The following is a 23,484-nucleotide window of genomic DNA, read 5'->3' as shown; positions in this document are numbered from 1 at the left end:
TTTCCCCTTCACCACTTGGGGTGGCAAAAAATGCTGAAGCCGGCCCTGGTAGAACAGTAGGGACAATGTATTGTTTTGTTTAGACAGTATTATTATTTTCTCTACACCAGTACTTACATTTCTAGAAGAGGGTAGATAAATCACAAAGACCTTGTCTAGACTAGGATTTAAGATGTGATGTTAGCTCTTAGCTCAATCTAATTAACATGTTCTCGAACTCTAGTCAAAACAGAGCTATTGTACTTGAGCATGTGCTAGCCTGTGGGGAGCTTCGGCTATAACTGCTAAAGTCAGGATAAAGGTGTTAACCTGATTTAACGTCCAGGTAGATACAGTTTTTCAATTGTATTAAAGTAGTTGCATGCAGATAACCTTATGGGTGTGGGGTGGGGTGGGGAACTAGCAGTAGTCTAGACTAGGGATTCTCAAGCTTTTTCTTTCTAAACCACCTTCCCAACATGCTCCACTGCCCAGCTGTGCCACAACAACTGTTTTTCTGCATATAAAAACCAGGGCCGGCATTAGGGTGTAGCAAGGAGGGTAATTGCCTGAGGCCCCACACCACAAGGGGCATCATGAAGCTAAATTGCTTAGGCTTTGGCTTCACTTTCAGGTGATGGGACTCGGGGCCCCAGGGTGCAGTCCTGTATGGCAGGGCTTTGGCTTTCTGCCCTGAGCCCTAGCGAGTCTTAGCCCGGTCATGCTTGGTGGACCCCCCTGAAACTGCTCACAGCCTCTCAGGTGGCCCTGGAACCTTAGTTGAGAACCACTGGTCTAGACAATGACATAATCTGTAATCCTCCAAAATACAATGGGTCAGGCCAGATGATCCCAGTGGGTCTTTCTGGCACCGCGATCTACTACTACTAGTAGTAGTAATTATAATAATAATATGTATTACTTGTTCATCACCACCTACATTTTGTTGCTGCTATATGAAATACAAGTATAAAAATAGAGGGCCTAAATCTATTCTCAGTGACACTTAGATCAAATGAGTTACACAAGTGTAAATCCAACTCAGAGATTACGTGAAGAAATAGTATATAATTTATCATCTATAAATGTCTTTTCAACATTGTATCATTCCATATAGATCTTTGAATATAGTTTCGTAACCTCTCCTAAACATTTCCCCCTAAAAATTGCCCATTAAAAGTAGTACTCTATTTTATTTATTGTGTTTTAACTGTAGTAACATGCTGGATTCACTTGAACGAGAAAATAAAATAACAATTTAACATAATTTGAATGGCCCAAAATTTTTTGTGGTAAGTAATTTCAGGTGGGATTCTGCAGGTAAATTGTATTTTAGACTAGAATGAAGTTACCTAAATATATTTTCTAACCCACGGAACAGAAAATCTAAAATTGGATGTTTCCTCTTTCTTTGTTCATATTGTTCCGTTTGTTGATAATCCTCTGCAAAGCAGAACTGACATTTGGGGTCTGTTGGAATTATATCATGGAAAAGCAAGTACTTCAATTTCAGTACAACACATTGTTTTAAAAGATTTATTCAAAACAATCAATTGGGACTTAAACTTTAGTTTTCTATCTAATTTTAATAATTCATCAGCAGAGGGCAATATAACCTCATATATTTGTCTGGCAAAATTTAATTTTTTTTTCATGTATTATTTCAAACTTTAAACTAAAAGAGCACCTTCAAGTAAATGCTAAGAAAAGATTATATGAACTTGAAAAAGCAATGAGCTGTAGTATTAGTATTCCTTATGCGCTTTCACAAGGCTATGTAAGGTGTCCAGTAGTTATTTATTATAGGAGATGTGCTTCCAATTCAAAGAGAGGCTGATAACTGAGCCCAGACTTCTGTGAAAATGGGGAAGTTTACTACCACTTGTTTGTCAAAAATGTAAGTTGCAATTAGCTCTTCCATGTATTCTCTATTACTGATGTGCTCATTCATCAAGCAGTTCTGGGACAGATTTATGCAGAATTTCGGAGGTGTTTGGCTATCTCCTGTTATGTCTGCCTATACTGTGCTGTAGAGTTAACCCCCCCAAACCTCCTTGAGAAGAGGTATAGTATTTTATAACTTTGTGAATGGTTATACTGTAAATCTCATATGGTATCACTAAGACTGATGAAAAGAATTGCTGGGCTTACGTCAGCACAGAGGAGTCAAGTCTTCATTACAGTGCATTGACTCTGTCATCGGTACTATGGAAAAGACAACTTTGTTTACACAGCCTTAGTAGTAAAATGGACTTATGCAGGCTACAACACTCAGAAAACATCCATCAGTTTACCAGTGTCTCTTAGCCCGTGTTACTGAGCTAAAGTGTGTTATGCTAATATTATTTTGTTAGGATAGATCTTTGATTCCTATCTTGCCTTTTAAATTTGTCATTTAAACCTTCATTCCTCCAGCAAATGTCAGAAGTCATAAAGTGGATGCATACATGCAACAGTGATTAACCCCCCCCCACACACACACACTTAACTATTTCTGATGCTCCTGAGGGATATTCCGAAAGGCTTCAGACATATGGTTTCCTTGTTGTTAAACTGTCCTTTGAGCATTACATATTCAAAGTGTCTATTTTACTGTCCATATGTACACACATATGTTTCCCGTTAACAGCTTGAGAGAGACAGCATGGTACGTTGGTTTGAACATAGGACTAGGGTCAGAAGACTTGAGTTCTGTTTCCAGCTGTGCCACTGACTTGGTGAGTGACCTTGGGCAATCACTCTCCCCTCCTCTATTTCTTCTTCTTTAAAACAGAGATAATAATGATGACCTACTTTTTTCAGAAGTGTTGTGAAGCTTAATAATTAGTTGTGAAATGCTTTGACAAGTAAAGTACAGTACAAATTCTTATTATTGTTAACAGAAATTACAGTTATGCACATGTATCAATGGCAGAATAAATTATGGAGAAGTATGTAGGTTCTAAGAATGGTCTAATGTTTACAGTATAGGACATAGGCTTAGGAGATCCATGGTCTAGTCCCAGGTCTGTGATTGACTAGCTGTGTGACATTGGCCAAGTCACTTCATCAGTTCATCGGTTTTACCCACTATAATATAGGAACAATCATTCTTATTCACCTTTGCAAAGGGCTTTGAGATGTTTAGAAAGCAAAGTCATTATTTATTATTATAATTTCCAAAATTGTATGCATACAGGCATTCATAAGTTACTTGGACAAATTTGAGTGTTTGTAGACAAAAATGGTGAATTAGGAGTCCAATTTGCCATTGTCATGCAAATTACAGTGGCTGCATGCACAAATTAGGGGAATAGTTTTGGAAATCAGGTCTCCTGTATCTAATTACTGTGACCACATCTAATACAAAGATAGTTTCTTGGACACCTCACTCCAGTTCATGATTTTATCATCCATTTTAACACAGCTTAGCAGGGGGAAATAGGGAGAAGCCAGCACAATGGGTCCGATTTATTCCCACTGATGTCAGTGGGCTTTGGATCAAGTCCTGTATGACCTGCTAGCAATCAATAGACCACCAGTTATTCATAGTCTGACATTGAGGACATCCTTAATTCTTTAACACACAACTTCCATGTTTATAATTTTTGTAACTGAGAAAATTTGTGTATGCAGATTAAAGAAGGGCTAACTCTGAGTCCTGTCAGGTATCGCTAAGGCAAACACACTGCAAAATTCTTTTCTTATTCTGAAAAAAAGTAGCTTGTTTTTATGTAACAAAAGAATTTCCTAATTTATGTAAAGTTAGTCTAGCGAGAGCTCCCATGTTTCTAAGTGTATGATTATTAAAAGTCAATGCTTTAACAGCCACAATTTCAGGATATGATGTCTATAGCATTTTATCCTTTTCATTTTTGATAAAGTTTAGCATGGCAAGGTGAAAAATGGTAACCTAAAAGAAAAGACAGGGAGAAGGAATAAAACTGAGGAGAGACAGAGAGTGACGAAAGCGGGAGAAGGAAATGGTGAATAGTGAGGGGAGAAAAAACACATAAGATGTTAGGGTACTAGCGATATGGGATTCCCCTTTTAAAATGTTTTCAGTTTGATCACTATTGAAGATTACATGTACCACACAGAGAATTGTAACTTTCAACTGAAATATAGAAATTGGGGATCTTAAGTGAGCCTCACTATGAATCCCTGGTGTTTAAAAGGAACATTAATTCCAAATGACCGCTGTGTGCTGATAGTGTATCTGTTATAAGGCCACATTAATATTACTAACGGATATCAGGTAGGTGTTACGCTTGTCTGTATGTATTCGTTGTGGCGGAAATATGGTCTAGTGGCACTAGGTCCTCTGGAGATGGACCCATTGAAATTGCATAACAACAGTGCTTAGATTGAGGGATTGGAAGGTTTATAAGTTTTTTGGCTGCTCTCACGTAACGTCTTGTGGGGCTGACTTGTAAAATAGGGATAATAATACCGTCCTTACAAGGATTATTGAGAAGCTTTAATGTTTGTAAAACACTTTGCGATCTTTGGAAACCCATTTATTCATAAAGTGTTACTGATGTTACAACTTTCCTGGTCAAAGCAAAGTTGATTTTCCAGACATTCAGTGTCCTAAAACAATCTTATTAATAAAATGTGTTCATATCTGCACATCTGAATATGTATGTACTGTTCCTTACTTAGTGTATCTGTGATATTGAACTAATGGCAGGAAATCTTTAAGCTGAAGAACTTGGGACAACTTTTGTTTAATTAAGCAACGTGTCATTGAAATATAGAAACTTGACAAATATGCGTACATAATTGCTTATTAATTAATTAAAGGAGATGTACTTATGTTTAAGTGTAGTCAATAAATTTTCAACAAACATTGCTTGTAGCTTTTTAAGAAAGAGTGGAAATACAATGTGAAAAAGAACTTTGTAAATGGTTACTTCGTAGATGTTGAAGAATCTGACAGCCTTTCACTTTGCTTGTCCTTTAGAACCTATTTAGAAACCAAAATAATGGTGTCTAGTAGGGCTGCCAACAGTCCCTTATTACAACGGATATCCCTTGTTCTTTCATCTCTGTACAGCAAGATTGGGAGTTGCTGAGTGCTGTAAAGAGCAGTGAGAAATACCCCTGGTGAATGTAGATGATTGCTGCTTGCTGCTGTTTTATTTTATTATATTTATGAATAATGGGAGGAGGCGTGGGGCATGCTAAGAAGACAGTATTTTGAAATACAATGTTGGCAACCCTAGCTTAGTAAACTCATCCATGAGAAATATAATGATATTTTGATCTGGGTCTCTCTTCTGTTGTTTGGCTGACACAACTGCATGAGTGTAGAACAAGCACAAAGAGTCAGTGTCAAAGTCATGATGGATAGTCATATTTTTATTGTGAGCAGATTATCTAAATTCAGGCTGTTTTTTTTTTTTTTTTCTTCAAATCTGGATCTCAAACTTCATTAAAATGGTATAAGTATTAGGGTAATATGGTTATAATATTTTAAATTAAGGAACATAATGCTATAGCTACAGGCATGCTTTTTTCTTAAATAGAACCTCACATGTTCATTTCTGTTGCTGTCGTGATTTCTTTTTAATAAAAACTACTTTATCAATTTAGATGCATATTATGAAATTTTAAGAGAATTTATTTGTAAAACTGTAAATCTGAAATTTGACTTTTCATTCTACAAGTGCAATTAAATTGGACAGGAATAGAACAAAGCAAGCCTACCTAATATTAAGATCTAACTTAAAATAAAAAATTAAAGCTCTTGCCCGGTCCGTAGCTCATCTTCTTGTAGGTTTATTTATTGCTGAAGTCTTAGAACAGTGTGTGTTATGTGTTGTCACCTATAACAGAATTAGAGTGAGAAATTAAGTCATTGATATGTACAGTATTATGTTAGGGCCCACTCCCGCAAAACCTTATTCAAACCAGTAGTCTTTACACAAGTGTCACCCTTGTGGACAATGGGAATTATTCACATGTATAGATGTCAATTGCCCTTGTATGTAAAAGTAAACAAACAGAAATTCCCAGGCCTTCTTGCAGCAGAGGTTACATAGGGGTGTCCCTATGTTAGCGGGGACTGTCTCTTTATTATATGTTTGCACAGTACCTAGCACATTGGTGCCCTGGTCCATGACTTGGGCTCTTAGATACTACCATAGTACAAGTAGTTAATAATAATAATTAATAAAAAGAGTGAATAGTTAAATGCTTGCAAATGGCATAATGAGACAGGCTGACTATGTTATTTTTATGAGACCAGTTCCAGTGGATACTACTCATGGTTTTTTGTTATATTTTTTGCTATCATGTAACTATAGATGGCAAAGAAAATAGTTTCTTTCTTTCCCATTGCTGATTGTTCTAGGAAATCCCTGAGAATAGGGTTTCTGAAAGGAAGGATCAGAATATTGAAACTAGCTTTAGTTCTCTGTATGCTTTGTTGTTGCATATCTGCTGCACCCCACCATCTTTACTAATATTAATACTGTATATGGATCTTTGACATATACCTGAATTTGTACTGTGCAAATCTGTGGAAAGGGGATATTCTGCTGATCCGTGACAGAAATACAGTAATACATGAGCAAATGTAGCACCTCAATACTGTGGATGGACATGAAATGAATATAGATGAACAATCCAGACTGCATAGTTACACAATGACATATGCCTCACATGGGACCAATCATGGCCCCCTGTGCAAAGCCTGGTTAAATGGGCTTTGCATGTGGGAACACTTTCAGTGATAGGGCCTAATGGATTCACCTGCATCCCGAAGGCCATGGGGAGCCAGTGCAGCTGCTACTTCAGTCTGTATGCTGTAGTGAGGGTTGCTACCCGTGTGTTCATCCTACTCAGCAATTTTTGGCCTGTAAATCCTGATGGCTGCAGACTCCTTAGTGGTGCTCTCTCCCCTGCTTTCAAAATGTTTTTGGCAATCTCTGTTTTGTGTGGGGTGAAAAGTACGGGGTCTGTTGTAAAAAGAACACAGAGTGAAAAACAAGTGCTTAGTATCTTTTTAAGATTTCTTATGATTTGTCTGTCACTGACAAAATATAGGCGATGGGAATCACAGGTGCAAAATGAACCCACACGTCAATTATGAATGTTTCAAATAGTATAGCAGGCATTTTAAAAAAGGATTCTATTAGAACTTTACCTTTAGATACTTTAAATATTGGATCAATATTAGTTTGGTATTATTTCAGACTAAAGTTTATAAAAAGGATTAACTTGTATCATGTCTGTCATACTTTCTAATTTTAATGTCCGCATTTTGTGACAGCTGATAAAGAATTAATTTCCAATTCAAATTGTCTTCTGTGCTGAATCTATTAGAGCATGTTAAGGAAATGTTATTTGGTGCATGTTCTCTGAGGCTATAGTCAGATGTTTTTTTTGCTTTGCTGTCTTAATGGAAGTAATCTCAACCCTGCCGGGTTCCTTGACATTTCTGCATCAAATCATTATGCTCTTACAGAGCAAGCAGGTACTTGGGAGAAAATGGACAGCCTTTTACTCTATTTTGATAGTATGCAGAAGCAGAAGGAAGAACTCCTAGTTACAAATTCAGAACAGTTACTGAAGAAAAAAAGTGAACCGTACTTGACACTCCCTGGAGCCAGGCCACTCTGTGGTAGTTCCTGGTAGTTTATTCAATTTTATTATAAAACATAATCATTGTTATCGTAGAGGGGAAAATATGAATATGACAATTGAATGTAGGCAATAAATTAAAGGTCACTGCAGTGAAGACTCTTTAAAGAGCAATCACATGAAGTAATCTTATTATTCTGCTTTTGCGGTTCCCATATGAGTCATTCAAGTTCAGTTCCAGATTTTGTATTCATTACCTTTTGCTTTCCTTAATTCAAAAGAAACATGTAAGAGATTATTGAAATAAGAAATTCCTAGCTGACAAATACTGGTACCTTGTGATTATGTACTTAAGTGAGATCAGATTTTGTACACAACACATATAGATCAAATAAGTACATAAGCCTTCCACATATGCTACTCTTAAAAAATTATCATTGGGTAAGAGAGAAGGAAATAAAATAACCCTACCCCCCCCAAACAGAATGTTGAAAATCTTCCAGAAATCAGTTAAATATGGGAATCTTGTTACTATCACAGTATTTCTTCCTTGTCACAGAAACATTTTGATGTTCTGCTTTTTAATCGAAGATTAATTTCACTCCAAACAGTAATTTTCATCTAAAACATGTCTTGCTATAAAGAACACTATATATTGTGGTCTGTTAACTAACCGCCTGCTGCTATAAAGTAGATAAGAATTTTATCTTTTATAAAAGCCTGATTTTTGTTGTGTTCTTTATATATATTTTTAAACTTGGCAAAAAATTGTGTTACTGCCAAGTTTATATTTAGCAACAGCAAACATATAATTATTGCTTAAAGTGAGCTCCACAACTTAGGCATCAGCAATACAAAATGAAGGGAATAGTAAACCAACAACCCAAACCAAAGAGGAAGGATTAATTAGACCTGGTTGAAACTCAGCATTTCCATTTGAAACAAAAAATTGGAACAAAAAAGTAAAAATTTTGAAATTTTATGTGAAATGAAATTATAGAAAAAAATATGTGGTCAAAGTAAATGCTTCATTTTGGTAAAATCAAATCGTTTTTTCATTACTCTTGGATTTTTACATTTTAGTTTACATTTTACATTTCATTTTGTATATTTTCAAATTGTATTTTATATTATTTGTATTATTTATTTTACTATGTATTTTATTTTAAATTATTGTAAAATCAGTGTTTAATTATTTTGAACCCATACTATAAAATAATATAATAATTGGTGCTTGGTATTCTAATTGGTTTGGTAATTGGTATTGTAACTGGTAATTACTCTGTTAATTGGTATTCTAAATAGTAATTGCTTTAGAAATTGGTATGCTAATGGGTTATTGGTTTATAATTAGTACTTGGTTTGCTCATTGCTGGTAACTGGTATTCTAACAGGTTGTTTGTAATTGGTATTCTAATTGGTCAGTGGTATTAATATTGGTATAATAAAATACATTAAACTAATCTAACCTATTAAATAAAATGAAAATTGAAATATCATTTCAAAATGGAAAATTGAAATGTTCCCATTGTGACAAGCTCGAAACAGAACATTTTTACCTTATTGAAACAATTTGTTTCAATTCTTTTTCAAAGCAAAAATTTTGATAGAATAGCCACATTCCCATAGAATGTTTTGAGTTCAAGAAATCATTTTCCAATGGAAAAATATTCACTGAGAAAAATTTCCATCAGTTCTAGTCTTAATGAGGGTTATCAGTCTCTCTATCTAGGGCTCCAGGAGCAGCTGTGGTTTATTGCCATAATCTCAATCGCATGTCTGGGTTTCATCCACAATCCTATGGGGCTGCAAATTTCTAATTTTGTTAGGATTCTGATAACAGAAGTATTACGATGGGTGCATATATTGCAAATCTGAAATAAAAATAATCTACAATTAAAATAATGTGTTGATAATACATCAAAATGGGTACTGTTGGAGGGTACTGGGTGGTGGGAGGGTTGCTTTTTCTCATGAGTGTAGAGGTGCTAGTGGGTTGGGAATGTTTAAACTATGAGAAAATGATGTCTTGTCTCTTGAGCATATTTCATGATTTGCTTTAGGATTTGTCTGTGAAGGAGACTAATCCGTGTTAGACATTCTATCTGGCAGTGACTTAAACAAGAACAAAAAGATAGGTATTGCAAATTCATGCCAAAGTATATGATTTTTTTTTTGATTGAACTTTCAGTTTTTGGCACCAAATCTTATTCAGCATCCACAAACCTCTCTAAACTGCAAGATTATACTTTGGGAATTACTTTCATATCTGTTTACATGCCACCCATCTCTAAGCTGTGTTCCTATAAATGAAAAGCATATACTTCTTTGAGTGATTGTATATGTCCATTTTGGTGTGTGCGTCTCATGCACCAGTGCAGGAGAGTTTTCTCTAGTGGTACCCGTAGGGGTGGCCCTGCCTGTGTCCTGGTGTCACTTATACTTTGAGTTGAGGGTATAAAGGCGGAGCAACCCCGCCCATCCTTTAGTTCCTTCCTACCGTCAGTGGTTGGAGGTCAGAGTTTGCTCTGAGCTTGTTCCTTTTGTGAACATGCCATTGTAGGTAGTTGTTAGGTAGGTAGGCAGTAGTATTTGTAGTCCTGGACCTTATCTTTTTCTCTCTTTTCTTTTTATCTATTGTTTGCTGTCAGTAGTCAGTGGACTCCCGGCTTTGCCTGGTACCAGGGAAGACTCTGTCAAGGTCCCAGTCTTCAAACCCTGCTCCAGGTGTCACAAACAATGCCCGTGAACGACCCTCACTTCCGCTGCCTGAAGAGCTTGGCTGAGGGTCACATCAGTTGTCCAATTTGACAGGGTGTCGAGACAAGAATTAAGAAACAAAGTGAAGAGCGTCTCAGGAACCACCTTCCGAAGACTGCCCCTTGCCAGTATTGGAACCACCTTTGTCAGTTAGAGGGAGTTCCTCTCTATCCAGGGGTATTCACCCAACCTTACTTGGGGATAGAGAGAGGAGGAGATCCCTTTCACTGGGGTAGTTCTCAGAGAGGCACAAGCCCTTGGAGCATCCTTGAGCTCCAAATTCAAAGACGAGGATGACTTCCACATCATCCGAGTCCTCAGTGCAAGACTCCTTAACTGCAGAGGCCAGCCACTCCAGTACCAAAGGTAGATCATGCCCTTTGGCCTGCAATTCCCCAGTACCATATTCTGATGGCTTGATCAGAGCAAAGTTATTGATTCTCGTTCCTGTGCCGGGACCATTGAAACTGACTGCTTTCTCTGCACAGACACTGCAGCCATTGATCTTGCTCACAGTGGAGCAAAGGCCAATTTTGGTAGCAACCTAGAGGCCTAGAATCTCCTGAGTCTCTTGGTATGACCCTTACTGATTATTCAGGCTGACAGTGCCTTGCTGAGTCTGTCTCACTGGCTTCATTGTAGAAATCTGTTGCAGTGCCAGTGATTTCAGATCTGGTACTGCTTTCAGCAATCTCAAAGGCAGCTCTGATTACACAAAGTACCACTCCACCCTGGCATTTGGAGTACTTCTCCTAAGAACCTGAAGTGTGTTCCTATGTCTCCAACTTCAGGGAATGCAGGACTTCCTGTAGGGATCATGCAGTCACAGGAGGCATCCTGACAACAGTTGATCAAGAGAATGTAGTGCCTTATCTAGGCACAGGTGACCTCCAGGACCGTACTGGCCCATCATTGGCGCTACTGGGTACCTCCAGGGATTGCCTCCAGCATCTAGACCCTCATCTTCGCTGCATTACGGAAATTGATCCCTGAGAGAGGAAATCTTCCCAGCCGGTACTGACAGACCATCTGAAGTTGGTACTGGGCAATTGCTACACTACAGAAACTTCCCCCTCTTGGGTATATTTCTCCATGCAGTACTATTAGGCCACTCAGTTTTATTACTGAGCTTCAGCAAGGCCCTGAGGATTGGGACCACCCATTACCTGCTTCGCACACCCCTTTAACATCACTCGTGCAAGATCAACCTCGGGCAGATTCTAATTCGTCTTCCCTGAACACCTCATTGTGACATACCTAGGGTACAATCTAGATTTATGCACCGCTGTGGCCCCTCAGCTCTCTAATCTGGGGTGCCTTTCTCACTGCTTCGCTGTGAGAGCTACCTCTTCTGGGCCGCTCTCACACAGCCTCCAGCATGCAAGTTACTCCCAGTCATATTGTGTGAGTGCTGCAGCCAGCAACTCTTTCATTACACTTTAGAACGACACCAGCAAACTCCCACCCCCAGACTTTCTCCAGAAATGTACAACTTGTACTGTCCAACTCTCTCTTGGACAAGACAAGCTCATATAAAGGCCATCATTTTGCTAAAAGAAAATGATATGCACAAATCCTGTTATCCCAAATGGAGTTTCCCAAACACCTCCATTCAAATACAATGGTTTAGATAAAACATTAAAACAAATTTATTAACTACAAAAGGATAGATTTTAAGTGACTGCAAGTAATGTAACCAATTCTGACTTTTATGTCTCAAGAAAAATAAAAGTAAAACGCAACTAATGCCTAACTTAACAACCTAGAGTGAATTCAATGTAAAGGTCTCTCTCACCAGATGTTCCAGCAGTCTTACTGCTGAACTTCTTTCAGTCAGGATCCCTCCCTCAGTCCAATGCCCCTTCCTTTGTTCTTCAGGTGTTGTGGATGCCCTGGGCAGAGAGAAAGGGAGGAATAATTTGAGGGTGTCTGCTCTCCCTTCTTCAAGAAGAATCTCCAGTTCTGGTTCAGGAGACGGAAAGTCAAAATGGACGGGAACCCCAAATTGTTTTTGTCAAGATGTAGATTTTTTTTTTCCAACACACTTTCCTTCCAAAGAATGGTCACTTATTCAGGTAATGGTCCATTTGATTTTGTTGACATCTGGCTGAGGCATCAGCTAACCTTTTTGTCTCTGAGGAACTGGTTTGTGACTGCTTTCCAGACTTAAAACATGTCTTAAATAATACCGTACAGAGGAATCTTACAAATTTACAGTGTTGCCATGTATTTTACCAGGACAATAATGATCAGCAAATTGAGTTTTCAAATTATAACGCGCAAGGCACACTTTGTATAAAATTTATTATAATCCTGTAAAAGAGGTCAACACAGGGATACAGACAGTCTCCAGTTCTAGATGATTTCTAGTCCTACCTGGAGCACCTGATAAGGAAGGTTATGTCTTTGGGGACAGAGAGAGAACTTGTGGAGCAAGATCCCCACAAACACGTAGACACTTTACACCTGGCTACAACAGGGAAAGTTGCTCTCCCTATAAATGAGGCAATTATGCAGTCTCTGATAGCCTTTTGGCAATCACCATCATCACTCATGCCGGTGGCAAAGCACATGGAGCACAAGTACCAAGTGCCATAACAGGAGTAGAAACAGATTTATCAGCACCCCACACTGGTAGTGCTGGCAGTAAATGAGAGACCACGAAGGTAGAGCAAAAGAGATTCTAGGAGACAGACACACAAAAAAGGGTCTTTTCTGATAGAAAACATTATCCAACTGTGGGATTGCAAGTATGCCTAGCAAATCATGTGGTCTTTGTCCAAATTCCTCAACAAGCTGCCAGGTGACACCAGGGGTGAGTTTTAGTCTCTTCTGGTGGAAAGTTTTCGGGTTACAAGGTCTGCATTGCAGACTACTTTCGATATGGCAGATTCAGTTGCCCAAGTTATGGTGGTGGCATTAACCCATACGCTGCTTGTCAAGGCTCCAGTTGTTGGGGATTCCTAGTAGTAAAACAGGCCATTGAAGATTTCACCTTTGAGGACTGTGCTTTATTTTCCTCTAAGATGGACAAAGCAAAACCCACTAAATCGACACTCATTGCAGCTGTGTTGATCTACCGATAAGTGTAGACATGTCCTCAGCCTCAATGGTGTTGGTGAGAAATGTTCTTGTCATGGCCATCTGCAGAGTGGCAATGTGGTCTTCAGGCCACATTTTTGCTAGACATGAGATTACTACTGCATCAAGATAAGATAAGTCCCTCTTCTGATGAGACTCCTAGACCTGCCTCTGCTTGGGAGACACCTAGTGTAATGGACATATGCCATCACTCAAGGAAGAAAAAATGGTTGTTCTTCGAGATGTGTTGCATATGTCCATTATATGCCCACTTACCTTCCCAACACATGATAGTCTTTCATCTGAGTCCAGTACATAGGAACCAAAGGATGAGTTGAGCAACTTAGCCCATTATACCCTTGACTCGGAGTATAGAGGACACCAGGGTGCAGGTTTAGCCAACCCTACAGATACCATTAGGGAAAGCTCTCCAGCGCCGGTGTGCAAAATGTGCACACAATTAATGTAATGGACATATGCAACGCATTTCAAAGAACAACTGTTACAAGAGGTGCAGTAACCACTTTGTCTTTGGTGTTTAAATTATGCAAAATCTGTGTTCTGCCAACCACTAAATCATATGTATCTCAGGATCCTCACCAGTTACTGTTAGTGGGAGCTCATATTAAAAAGTGGGTGGGAAACAAATGAAAGGAAATTGACCCTTCCTCTGAAGCAATGAAATGTATTCTTTTCTCTTCTACAAAGCAAGCAAGTATAAAAGTATTGTCCTAGCACTGGTAATGGAATAAGGAGTCTTTTTTCTCTACCTCGTTAGTTGAAATACACTCCAAATACTGAGAGAGAATACTGTAGTTATTGAATTCTGTTGGCTGCTTGGTGATTTATGTGAAGTGAGTTTGGTCTCAATCACATTTTTAATACATGGGTGTTGACACCATAAAACCATCATTCCAATAGGCACCTTTGTTGGCAGTGTCAAAGATTAGGTCTACGCTGCATCTGGGAATGTGAATTACGGTTCGGGTAGACAGAGGTGCACTAGCTCTGCATGAGCTAGTGTGCTAAAAATAGCAGTGTAGCTGGGGTAGTGTGGCGGCATCTTGGGCTAGCTGTCTGAGTCTAAATTCGCCCAGACCACTGGGTATATAGGCAGCTAGCCCAAACTCCTGTCCATGCTACCCCAAACTGCAGTGCTATTTGTAGTCTGCTAATATGAACACAGCTAGCTCAATTGGGAAGCATGCTCCCAGCTGCAGTGTAGACCTAAAGAGGCCAAGGAGTAATATGGACTTGGGGGCTGGTACTCTCCTGTATAAAGGTGTTCCCTCTGCAAGAGGATTGTTGCTTATAGCCAGAATGGGATAGGAAACCTTACGCTTCCTCTGGCTGTCTTGTTCCTATTCTGTGAAGAGAGGTCTGGAATGTTGTCAGCCTAGTTCATTTCATGAGCACAAAATTCACTTGAGGCTGAAATGTGTACTGCGAGTTAAAGTGAACTTGAGCTACCTTTTAGATGATGTGCCGAGCCTGGACCTCATTCATGCCCTTGTCACAACTCATATCCGTTATCTGGTCTAATCATAAACTCCTGACCTATACATAAGGGGGAATTTAATAAAAACAGACCTCCTTATCTTGAATACAGATGTTAAATAAGCTAGGATTCAGTTGTGGCTCTTAGTCACAGCCCCTGGGAAATAGAGGGAGGTGTTCTGCCTCAAGGAGTCAGAATACTTGCCAGACTTGCTGGCCATGCAGAAGATGCAATCAAACTGCTATACTCCTTTATGATCATGCAACTTGCTTTCCCTTTTGTGTGTTCAGACAGGTCTGCAGGCTGTTATTTGGGGTAGGAGGAGTTGTGGGATATGGCTTGCCTCATCCCCTTTTCTAAGAGCAAATGGGGTGAGAGAGAGGGAGAGGGAATATGAGACAAAAAGTGGGAAAATAGTAAAGATAGAAAAGAGAGATGGGGAAGAGAAAAAATGGGCAGGAAAATCATCAACTGTACAGATGAATGGCATGAGGCAGTATGGGGGTGATGTAGCCTTGATTTATTTTTTCTTTTTTTTTTTTTTTGGCTGTATCACTCAGGTTAAACAGATGTTAATACAGTCTGCAGAGTTTGTTTGAATAGCACCAGTGAGACTGGCTTTGGATAGAATGTGTCTCTTATACTTTTCTTTTTCATTCTGTTTTTTTTGCACTGTTTCTTTTTCCTCAGCTCACTGAACTTCATTGCATAGTCAAAATCTGAAGTCTTGCTCTTTTGTTTTCTCCATGACTGCTTTTAGATTGTAAGGAAACAAATGACATCTCCAAGAACAGCAGAAGCACTTACATGTTGTTCTGGTGGTCTGTTCTCTTCCTTTCTCCCTTCTCTCTGTTCATTTCTGTTTTTTGGTCTTTCAATCATGCATCTGGTTTTGGGCTTGTCAGAAGAAAACCTTTCAAAATTCTTATTTCTAACCACATAGTAACAAACTGATTGTTTTTCTGTTTCATGCACACTGTTAGTTTTCATGATTTCCAATGTTTAATATTTAGAATAGAACCTAATAATTATTTAGAGTAATTTTGCTTGGACTTCTTACTTAAGAGGAAATTCAGTTCCACAAATCTAAGGAAACATCCAGGCAATATATGAGGGACTTCTTTAGCAGAACTCGTAAACAGAGAGAAAAGTTTGCTACACATTTAATTATCACTGTATTATGAACTGTGTTTTACCAAAATGAGATTTGCAATAATTAGAATGAAAATGTAATTGAACCACATTCATTTTCAGTCACATATCATACGTGTGCTATAAGCCACATATAATAGCTTCAGTTTATCATTCTTTTCTGCATGGTGTAGCACTGTGCACTGGATAGCACATGTCCAGCATGTTCCTGTTTGACCTTCCAGCCCAAGACAGAGGGATACTTGGTGTTAGGGTGACTAGATGTCCTGTTTTTAAAGGGACAGTCCCTTTTGGGGACTTTTTCTTATATAGGTGCCTATTGCCCCCCACCCCCATCCCATTTTTTCCACAGTTGCTATCTGGTCACCCTACTTAGTGTTGTTCCAGAAGAAACCAGACTAGTAGTAAAGCATGGTGCTTAGTGTTGAGAGAAACCTAGGGAAAGTAGCAGTTTGTGAGGGAGGCCTCCGGTGACGGAGTTCTGGGCATAGTCAGTAGTGTTGTCCTTGGTGGGGGAGCTGTGTGAATTGGTTAGAAGCCCCATATTGTAGAAGCCTGAGAAATGGGATGGGAAGGAGGCCTAAGAGGCTGGCAAATACAAGTGGGCTGGGACGCAGGGTGGTGGTGGGGGGTGGTAGAAACAAAGTGCTGCATAACTGAGTTTGGAGTGAATAGCTGCTTCTCTTCACACGGTTTCTAGGATGGAGCCTGTGACGAAGAGAAGGCATGAGCACCATATAAAGGTGATATGGTTATACATCTGCAGTCAAGGGGAAGGAATTGTTAAACACAAGTAACCCCAAGGGTAGTAGGTCACAGAGCTATGGCCAGAGGAGGGTGAAGGATAGGGTTTGCGGATGTTTTGTTCCACTGGATTTTTTCTTTACTGTGGAAGAGGAGGACTTTCTGTTGGTTTATCAGAGTGCTGAACTGAATTAAACACATTAGCAAGGAAGAAAGGCTGAGGCAAGAGCCGCACCCGATGATGGAATGGTGAGATGCTCTCATATGTCGATGTACTTGTGTGGTTTTTTTGTCATCATTATTGTAAAGGCAAAAACAGTTGATTTATATTTTAAAGCTGTAAGTGTCACACCAGAAAGAGAGTTTCACACTTCACTTTTAACATTGCATGTTGCTATTTGCATGACTTCACTGTTACATTGAAATCCAGAGGCTATTTGATGCTTGCGTCTCCAGCCCCTAGCAATGGATGAAGTCAACTCTACTTTTTATTTATAACCCAAAGTGCTGTAAATCATCACAACTTCATGCCTAATTCCAGGAATAGCCCTCAAGTAGCTTTTGAAAAGTTAAGAAAAATTAGCAGAGTCTAACTGTTGTATAACCAAAATCTTCTTATCACATTTCATGTGTTCAAAGGGCAGAATGCCAGGCAGAGTATACATCCCTTTAACAACATTAAAAATGCAGTATATTGCATAAAGGATAAAGGTACATCAATCCAAAAGTTCAGAATACCAGCCCTTTTGATTTTTAATTGCACAGAAATAGACTCCTTTGTGTTGTAATGGCTTATTGATAGCATTGAATTTTTAAAGAATTCTCATTGTTATCTTCAGAAATAGAGTGGAAGAAAAAAGAATCCCTGATGCTTGATAGCATATTCTAGAGGAGGAAATCATCATGCTTGTGATATTTAGAAATTTCTTGGTAATTTTTTTTTTAAATCATCAGCATGTTTCCCTTAGGTGCCTTAGGGAAGCCAGTGTTTACTTCATACAAAGCTCTCAGATGGTAATCGAGAATTATCTTTCACATAGCTGTTTGCCTTTGCCATTCAAATAAAATGCTCCATCGCTCATACTAGGGAAAGTATCATTAACCTAAGATATGATGGTGTTCACTTTGAAGCAGTGGTAGTGAAAGGACAGGGGCACAGATCTGTAAAGATATTTAGGTTCCTAAAGTTCTAGATAGACACTTCATAGAATTTTCAAACGTGCCTAGGTACCTAAGGCCTTGTCTACAGTACCCGCCGGATTGGCGGGCAGCAATCGATCCAGCAGGGGTCGATTTATCATGTCTAGTATAGATGCGATAAATTGACCACTGAGCACTCTCCCATCAACTCTGGTACTCCACCAGAATGAGAAACGCAAGCGGAGTCGACGGGAGAGTATCAGCTGTCGACTTACCGTAGTGAAGACACCACAATAAGTAGATCTAAGTAGTGTAGACAAGCCTTTACTCCCAATGGATAAGTTTCAGTGGGAGTTAACTGACTACTTGGATTTTCAAAAGCACCTATGTACGTAACTCCTGTTGTAACTAATTCATTCGGAGTTAGATGCCTAGGTGCTTTTGAAAATCCCACTGAGCACTTATCTGCATCTTTATCATAGAATCATAAGGCACCTAATACCTTTAAAAAACTGGCCCAAAGTGAATTCATCCTTCAGATTGGATAGGGCATACAGTTTCTTTTAAATTGTACACATCTCACTTGCTGAACAATATTATACTATAATGAACAATGTTATTTGGGAATGGAATTGTTATTCATCATCTTAAAAATTAAACTGACACTGAAAACACATTTACACTAGTAATGTCTGTTAAAGATATCTTTATTCACATGGCCAGAATGTGGTACAATTGTAAATTTTAAAATGTAGGTCAGACCGGACAAGTACAAGTCTTGTATCTTCTGTAATTTCTGATCCACACAGGTGAGTAGCTGAAGCGTTTTGTTTGACAGTAAAAGTGTCCTTTAACTGTTAGATTCTTCCAGTATTTTTTTTTAAGAAGTAATATAAAACTACACTGGGCCTCAATTTTTGCCCCCAAAATTATTCGTCAGCTATGACTGTAGTGCTAAGATTCTAATTTGAATAATGAATGGAGAGCTAAAGGTTACTTAGCATGATCGTTATCATTTGCAGCTTTAGTACATGTCTGAACATGCATAAATTAAAACAAATTACAGTATGTGTGTCTTGTATGGGAACTTATGTCACTACCAGTTCCCCCATTGTTAGGCTGAATAATACTTCCCATTATAAAAGATTCTTGCAGCCTATTCTGAGAAGCTCTCTTACGTCCATCGTTTGCAGCAGGCTGTTGGTATTCTGACCAGAGAATGCCTTTGGGCTGTTGAATGTCCTTTTCTTTATCCTATAGAATTCCATTCAGATTTGACAGGTATACAAACTGATAAAAATTGCCATTTCCCTCCTCTCACTTGTGTGCCTCAAGACGTTTTTGGCAGCCTGCCAGCAGCAACACATGCTGTATTGAGAATGCTAGTGAGTAGGGAGGCAGGAGCACGTAGGGTAGAAGAGAGCTGTGATGGGCATCCCCCTACCTGGTATAAACTAGGAGGCTAGACATTTCTCATATGTGGGTGAACCTTTGAGATTGTTAGGCCCAGAGTTCAGGAGTTTTTTGTGCCAGTAGATTTGGTTCCTTGTGCAGGATAATATAATTAGGATAATATGAAATCAAAGTAGAAACATGTTTCTCCATGCATTTTAGTTTTGTGTACTACACAGCCTTAAGGCTGTAGTTGTTTTCAATCAGTGGCGGCTATACCTATGATCAGCATGCTGATCACGGATGGTAGAAAAGAGCTAATTAAATGAAAAAAGATCATTTTATTTTTCAAGAATCAGTGCTTCCAGTTCACTTATTCAAAAATGTCTCCAGCTTATATATTTGGAAGTGTTTCCTTCCACACATGTAGCTCAGTGTAGCAGTTGTAAGACATTAGTGGTTGTACCTGTTTATGGACATGCTTTGAACTAAGATTAGCAAACTAATTTAAATTTCCATTTTAGTTGTTGGAATGAAAAAGACTTGTCACAAGAACATATACTGAGATAAACAAATCAAATGTCTCTCTGCAGAGTATTTCACAGAAAGGTGCTTGTGTAATGTTCGCCTTGAATTTTGAAACAATCCATGTATTTTGCTAGTCTGCATATCAATTAAATGAATCTCCATATTTTTTGTGATTTAGATAAATTGGCTTCATATTAGGGAGACTAAAATTGTATAGGTTGCAAAGTCAAGCTCTCAAAGGTTAGGAAATGCTAGAATTAAAGATGTCTGTGCAACTTAATCTGGCCCCTTTGTGCGTATGCATTATGATACTATCTTTAATTACAGGATCACATATTGTTTTTTCCACAGGATCCTAGACTCATTCAGTAAATGCGCAGATGTTCAATATTTCTTTTTAGTCTCCTCATTTAATGTATGGCTATCGGCCTTATTGTATAATATCCAAACCTTGCACTGAGTAAAAATATATTAATTTCATCCTGGCTGTTCTTGTGGTGATCTCACCAGAACATCTGGATGCTTCACAAACATTAACTAATCTGTTTTCACAACACCCCTGTGAAATGGGGGAGGGGAGGGGCATTATCTTCATTTTACAGCTGGGGAAACGAGGCACAAAGAGATTATGGCCAAATGTGTCTACTAATTTTGGGTGCCCAATTTGAGCCACTTAGGACCCGATAATTCAGGCAATTTGTAGCACTTTCATGTTCAAAGCACAGCTCCAGTTGTATTCAGTTGCAGTTGTGAGTGCTCAGTTCTTCTGCCAATCTGGCCTCAGATGTCTCATGATGAGCACTCAGAAACCGAGGAACATACAATTAGTGGCCACCTGTGAAAACTGGTTTAATTGACTTGCTCAGCAATAAATAGGAATTCTGGCAGAGGCAGCATTCAACTTTCTTAACCATGAGGCCATCCTCATGGTTTCCTGCCTCATTCACTACACGCCTTCCAACAGCAAGTGGCGGGACCTGCTGCCACTGGTGGAGGGCGAGGAGCCCCAGTCTATACTCCACTCTGGTTCCACGGCCCACCAGGGATATTTGTTGGAGGCTCCTCCATGGAGCCAAGAGCAGTTGTGTACCTTGAGCAGTTCACAAACTCCCCCGAGACCTGTCTTTTCTGCAGTGAGAGGGAGATCCTGGCACACGTCTACATAAAGTGCATCCGGTTGCAGCCCCTCTTCTGGATCCTCCAGAATCTCTTACTGAGATTCTGCACTTTTCCCCAAATCTCCTGATTTATGTACACCCATCCTTGACCCCACAAAGTCACAAGACCTCCTCATCAACCTCCTCCTGGCGCTGGCCACATTGGCCATGCATCATACCAGGCAGAGCCGGCGCTAGCCCATTAGAAGCCTCAAGCAGGAATATTTTTGGGCCCACTCCCACCACAATTCTAAAACAGGCAAGTTCTTATAATACAAAGCGAATGGGCCCCCCCCCTTCAGCTGCTTGGGGCCCTACAGAAGATACCAGGAGATGGAAGCTAGTCAGGGGGTGGGGTGGTCTGTCACTGTGGGGCCTTTTTCTAATCCCTTCTCAGATCATGTCTCTGGGCAGTGCCCACTGACTCATTAGATGCCTTTGAGGAGCAGTGAATGCTTTCAGGGGTTCTGTGCTTGGTGTTTCCTTCTGGTTCTCTGATTCTTGCTCTATGACCTTCCTCCAATCCCAGGTTTTTCATTTGTTGTCCCCTGTAATTACTGGTGGTCTGGGTCAATGGGCGCCTCCCTCTGGCTAAGGGGGAGGGCCTTTAGCTATGGGTGGGTGTAGGCTCACCATTTCCCCCCCAACCTACAATAGGTACACAACTATCAACATGAAGTGGTGGGACTTGCTGCCACCGGCAGAGGGCGAGGAGACCTGTGGACCAGTCTGTACTCCACTCTGGTTCCACAGGCCACCAGGGATTTTTGTTGGAGGCTCCTCTGTGGAGCCATGAGCACAGGCATGTACCTGGCACAGTTCACAAACTTCCCTGACACCTGTCGCATCTGAGACGAGAGGGAGACCCTGGCACACATCTCTGTAGAGTGCATCAGGTTGCAGCGCCTCTTTTGGCTCTTCCAGAACCTCTTATTCAGGTGTTGTCTGCATTTTTCCTTGCACCTCCTCACTCAAGCACATTCCATCTGTGGCCCCACAAAGTCATGAGACCTCCTCATCAATCTCCTTCTGGCATTAAATAAATAAATTTAAATTAAAATACATTTAAATTTTAAATAAATACATAAATTAAAGCTGGCCATATATCAGTCCAGGAGAAGAGGATTGGAGGGGGTGGGGTTTCCTTATGACTGTGGGGCCCATTTTTGCACATTTGTCTGGTCGTGTCTCCAGGTGGAGTTCTTCTGAATGGCATCCACTAGCTCCCTGGGCTCATTTGAGGAACAGTGGGCACTTGCTGGGGTCCTCTGTTCAGTGTACCCTTCTGGAACCCTGATTTTTAAACCTATCACCCTCAATCCCATTTGTTGTCCCCTGGGATTAGTTGATCCCTGTGATTTTTTTTCTGGTACTTTCCCCCTGTAGAGGGAGAGGCCCTTTGGGGATCAGTCATTTACATGTGGACCAAATAGGCCTGGGCACTGAATGAGGCAGGGTTTTCTTTGTTTTTTAAACAGATCAGCGGAAAGCCTGATTCTCTCCTCATGTTCATTAGGAAGTCACATACAAAGTCAGGAGCTTACATTAGTGCAACTTCACTGAAATCAGAGGAGTTACTCCTGACTTACACTAACGTATGTGAGAGAAGAATCAGGCCCATTGTTTCTGGTTATGTTTGAAAGCTTAAAACTGTTCCATAGTTTAGAATACAGCATATCTTGAAGTGTTTGTGCGCTTACTGTACATGTTTATTTCCTGGATTAGATTGTTCAGCCCCCATGTGTAAGAATAGTCTTGCATCAGCATGTGAGCTTTGATATGAAAAAGCAACGAACATTAATAATTGCAATTATGCAGAAGCAGAAATAAATAATGAAAATAAAAAGTGTGCTCCAGGTAAGACTTATAGATTCCTCGGATCTGTTTAAAAACAAAAAATATCCTCACCACAATCCATGCTGAGTTTCTACAGTGTGATATAGGGTGACCAGATAGCAAGTGTGAAAAATCGGGACAGGGGTGGGGGGTAATAGGTGCCTATATAAGAAAAAGCTCCAAAAATCGGGACTGTCCCTATAAAATCGGGACATCTGGTCACCTTAGATGTACCTTACTTTTCTTATTATCACCTAAAGAAGTCCTAAGGATCTACAGTAATTTGTCTTCCATTTAGACTCCCTCGCTTGAAAGCATTTCAGGGAACTCTTTACAAAGAGAACTTGGATGATGCTCCCTTTGGAGCCACTTACTGTAACTTTGTAACTAAATATCTGATAGGAGTCTCAAGAGAACATTCTATATACAACTCCCAGGACAGGCTTTGCTCTGGCTAATTGTAATTTCTGTAGCAATTCCCAGACACTGACAGCTTGAGCAGCACAAGACTAAGGGTATGTCTACAGTACCCGCCGGATTGGCGGGCAGCGATTGATCCAGCGGGGGTTGATTTATCGCGTCTAGTTTAAACACGATAAATCGACCTCTGAGCGCTCTCCCGTTGACTCCTGTACTTCACCGCCACGA

General features: G+C 39.7%; 1 protein-coding gene across 5 annotated transcripts in view; it reads left to right on the top strand.

Annotated features, from left to right (window-relative positions):
- The window catches only part of KDM4C (lysine demethylase 4C), a 422,176-nt gene that overhangs the window by 151,294 nt on the left and 247,398 nt on the right, over positions 1-23,484 (top strand). Inside the window, exon 10 of one of the 5 annotated variants that reach the window (XM_034773518.1) lies at positions 10,200-10,285. The exons of the other annotated variants lie outside the window; for them this stretch is intronic. Coding sequence (XP_034629409.1) covers positions 10,200-10,202 — 3 coding nt within the window. The 3' untranslated portion in view covers positions 10,203-10,285. Of the gene's footprint in view, positions 1-10,199; positions 10,286-23,484 lie in introns of those variants that run through there. 5 annotated transcript variants of the gene reach the window in all.

This window comes from Trachemys scripta, chromosome 6 (genome assembly GCF_013100865.1).
Source record: "Trachemys scripta elegans isolate TJP31775 chromosome 6, CAS_Tse_1.0, whole genome shotgun sequence".
Taxonomy (NCBI): Eukaryota; Metazoa; Chordata; order Testudines; family Emydidae; genus Trachemys; species Trachemys scripta.
This window is presented reverse-complemented; position numbering and strand designations above follow the sequence as displayed.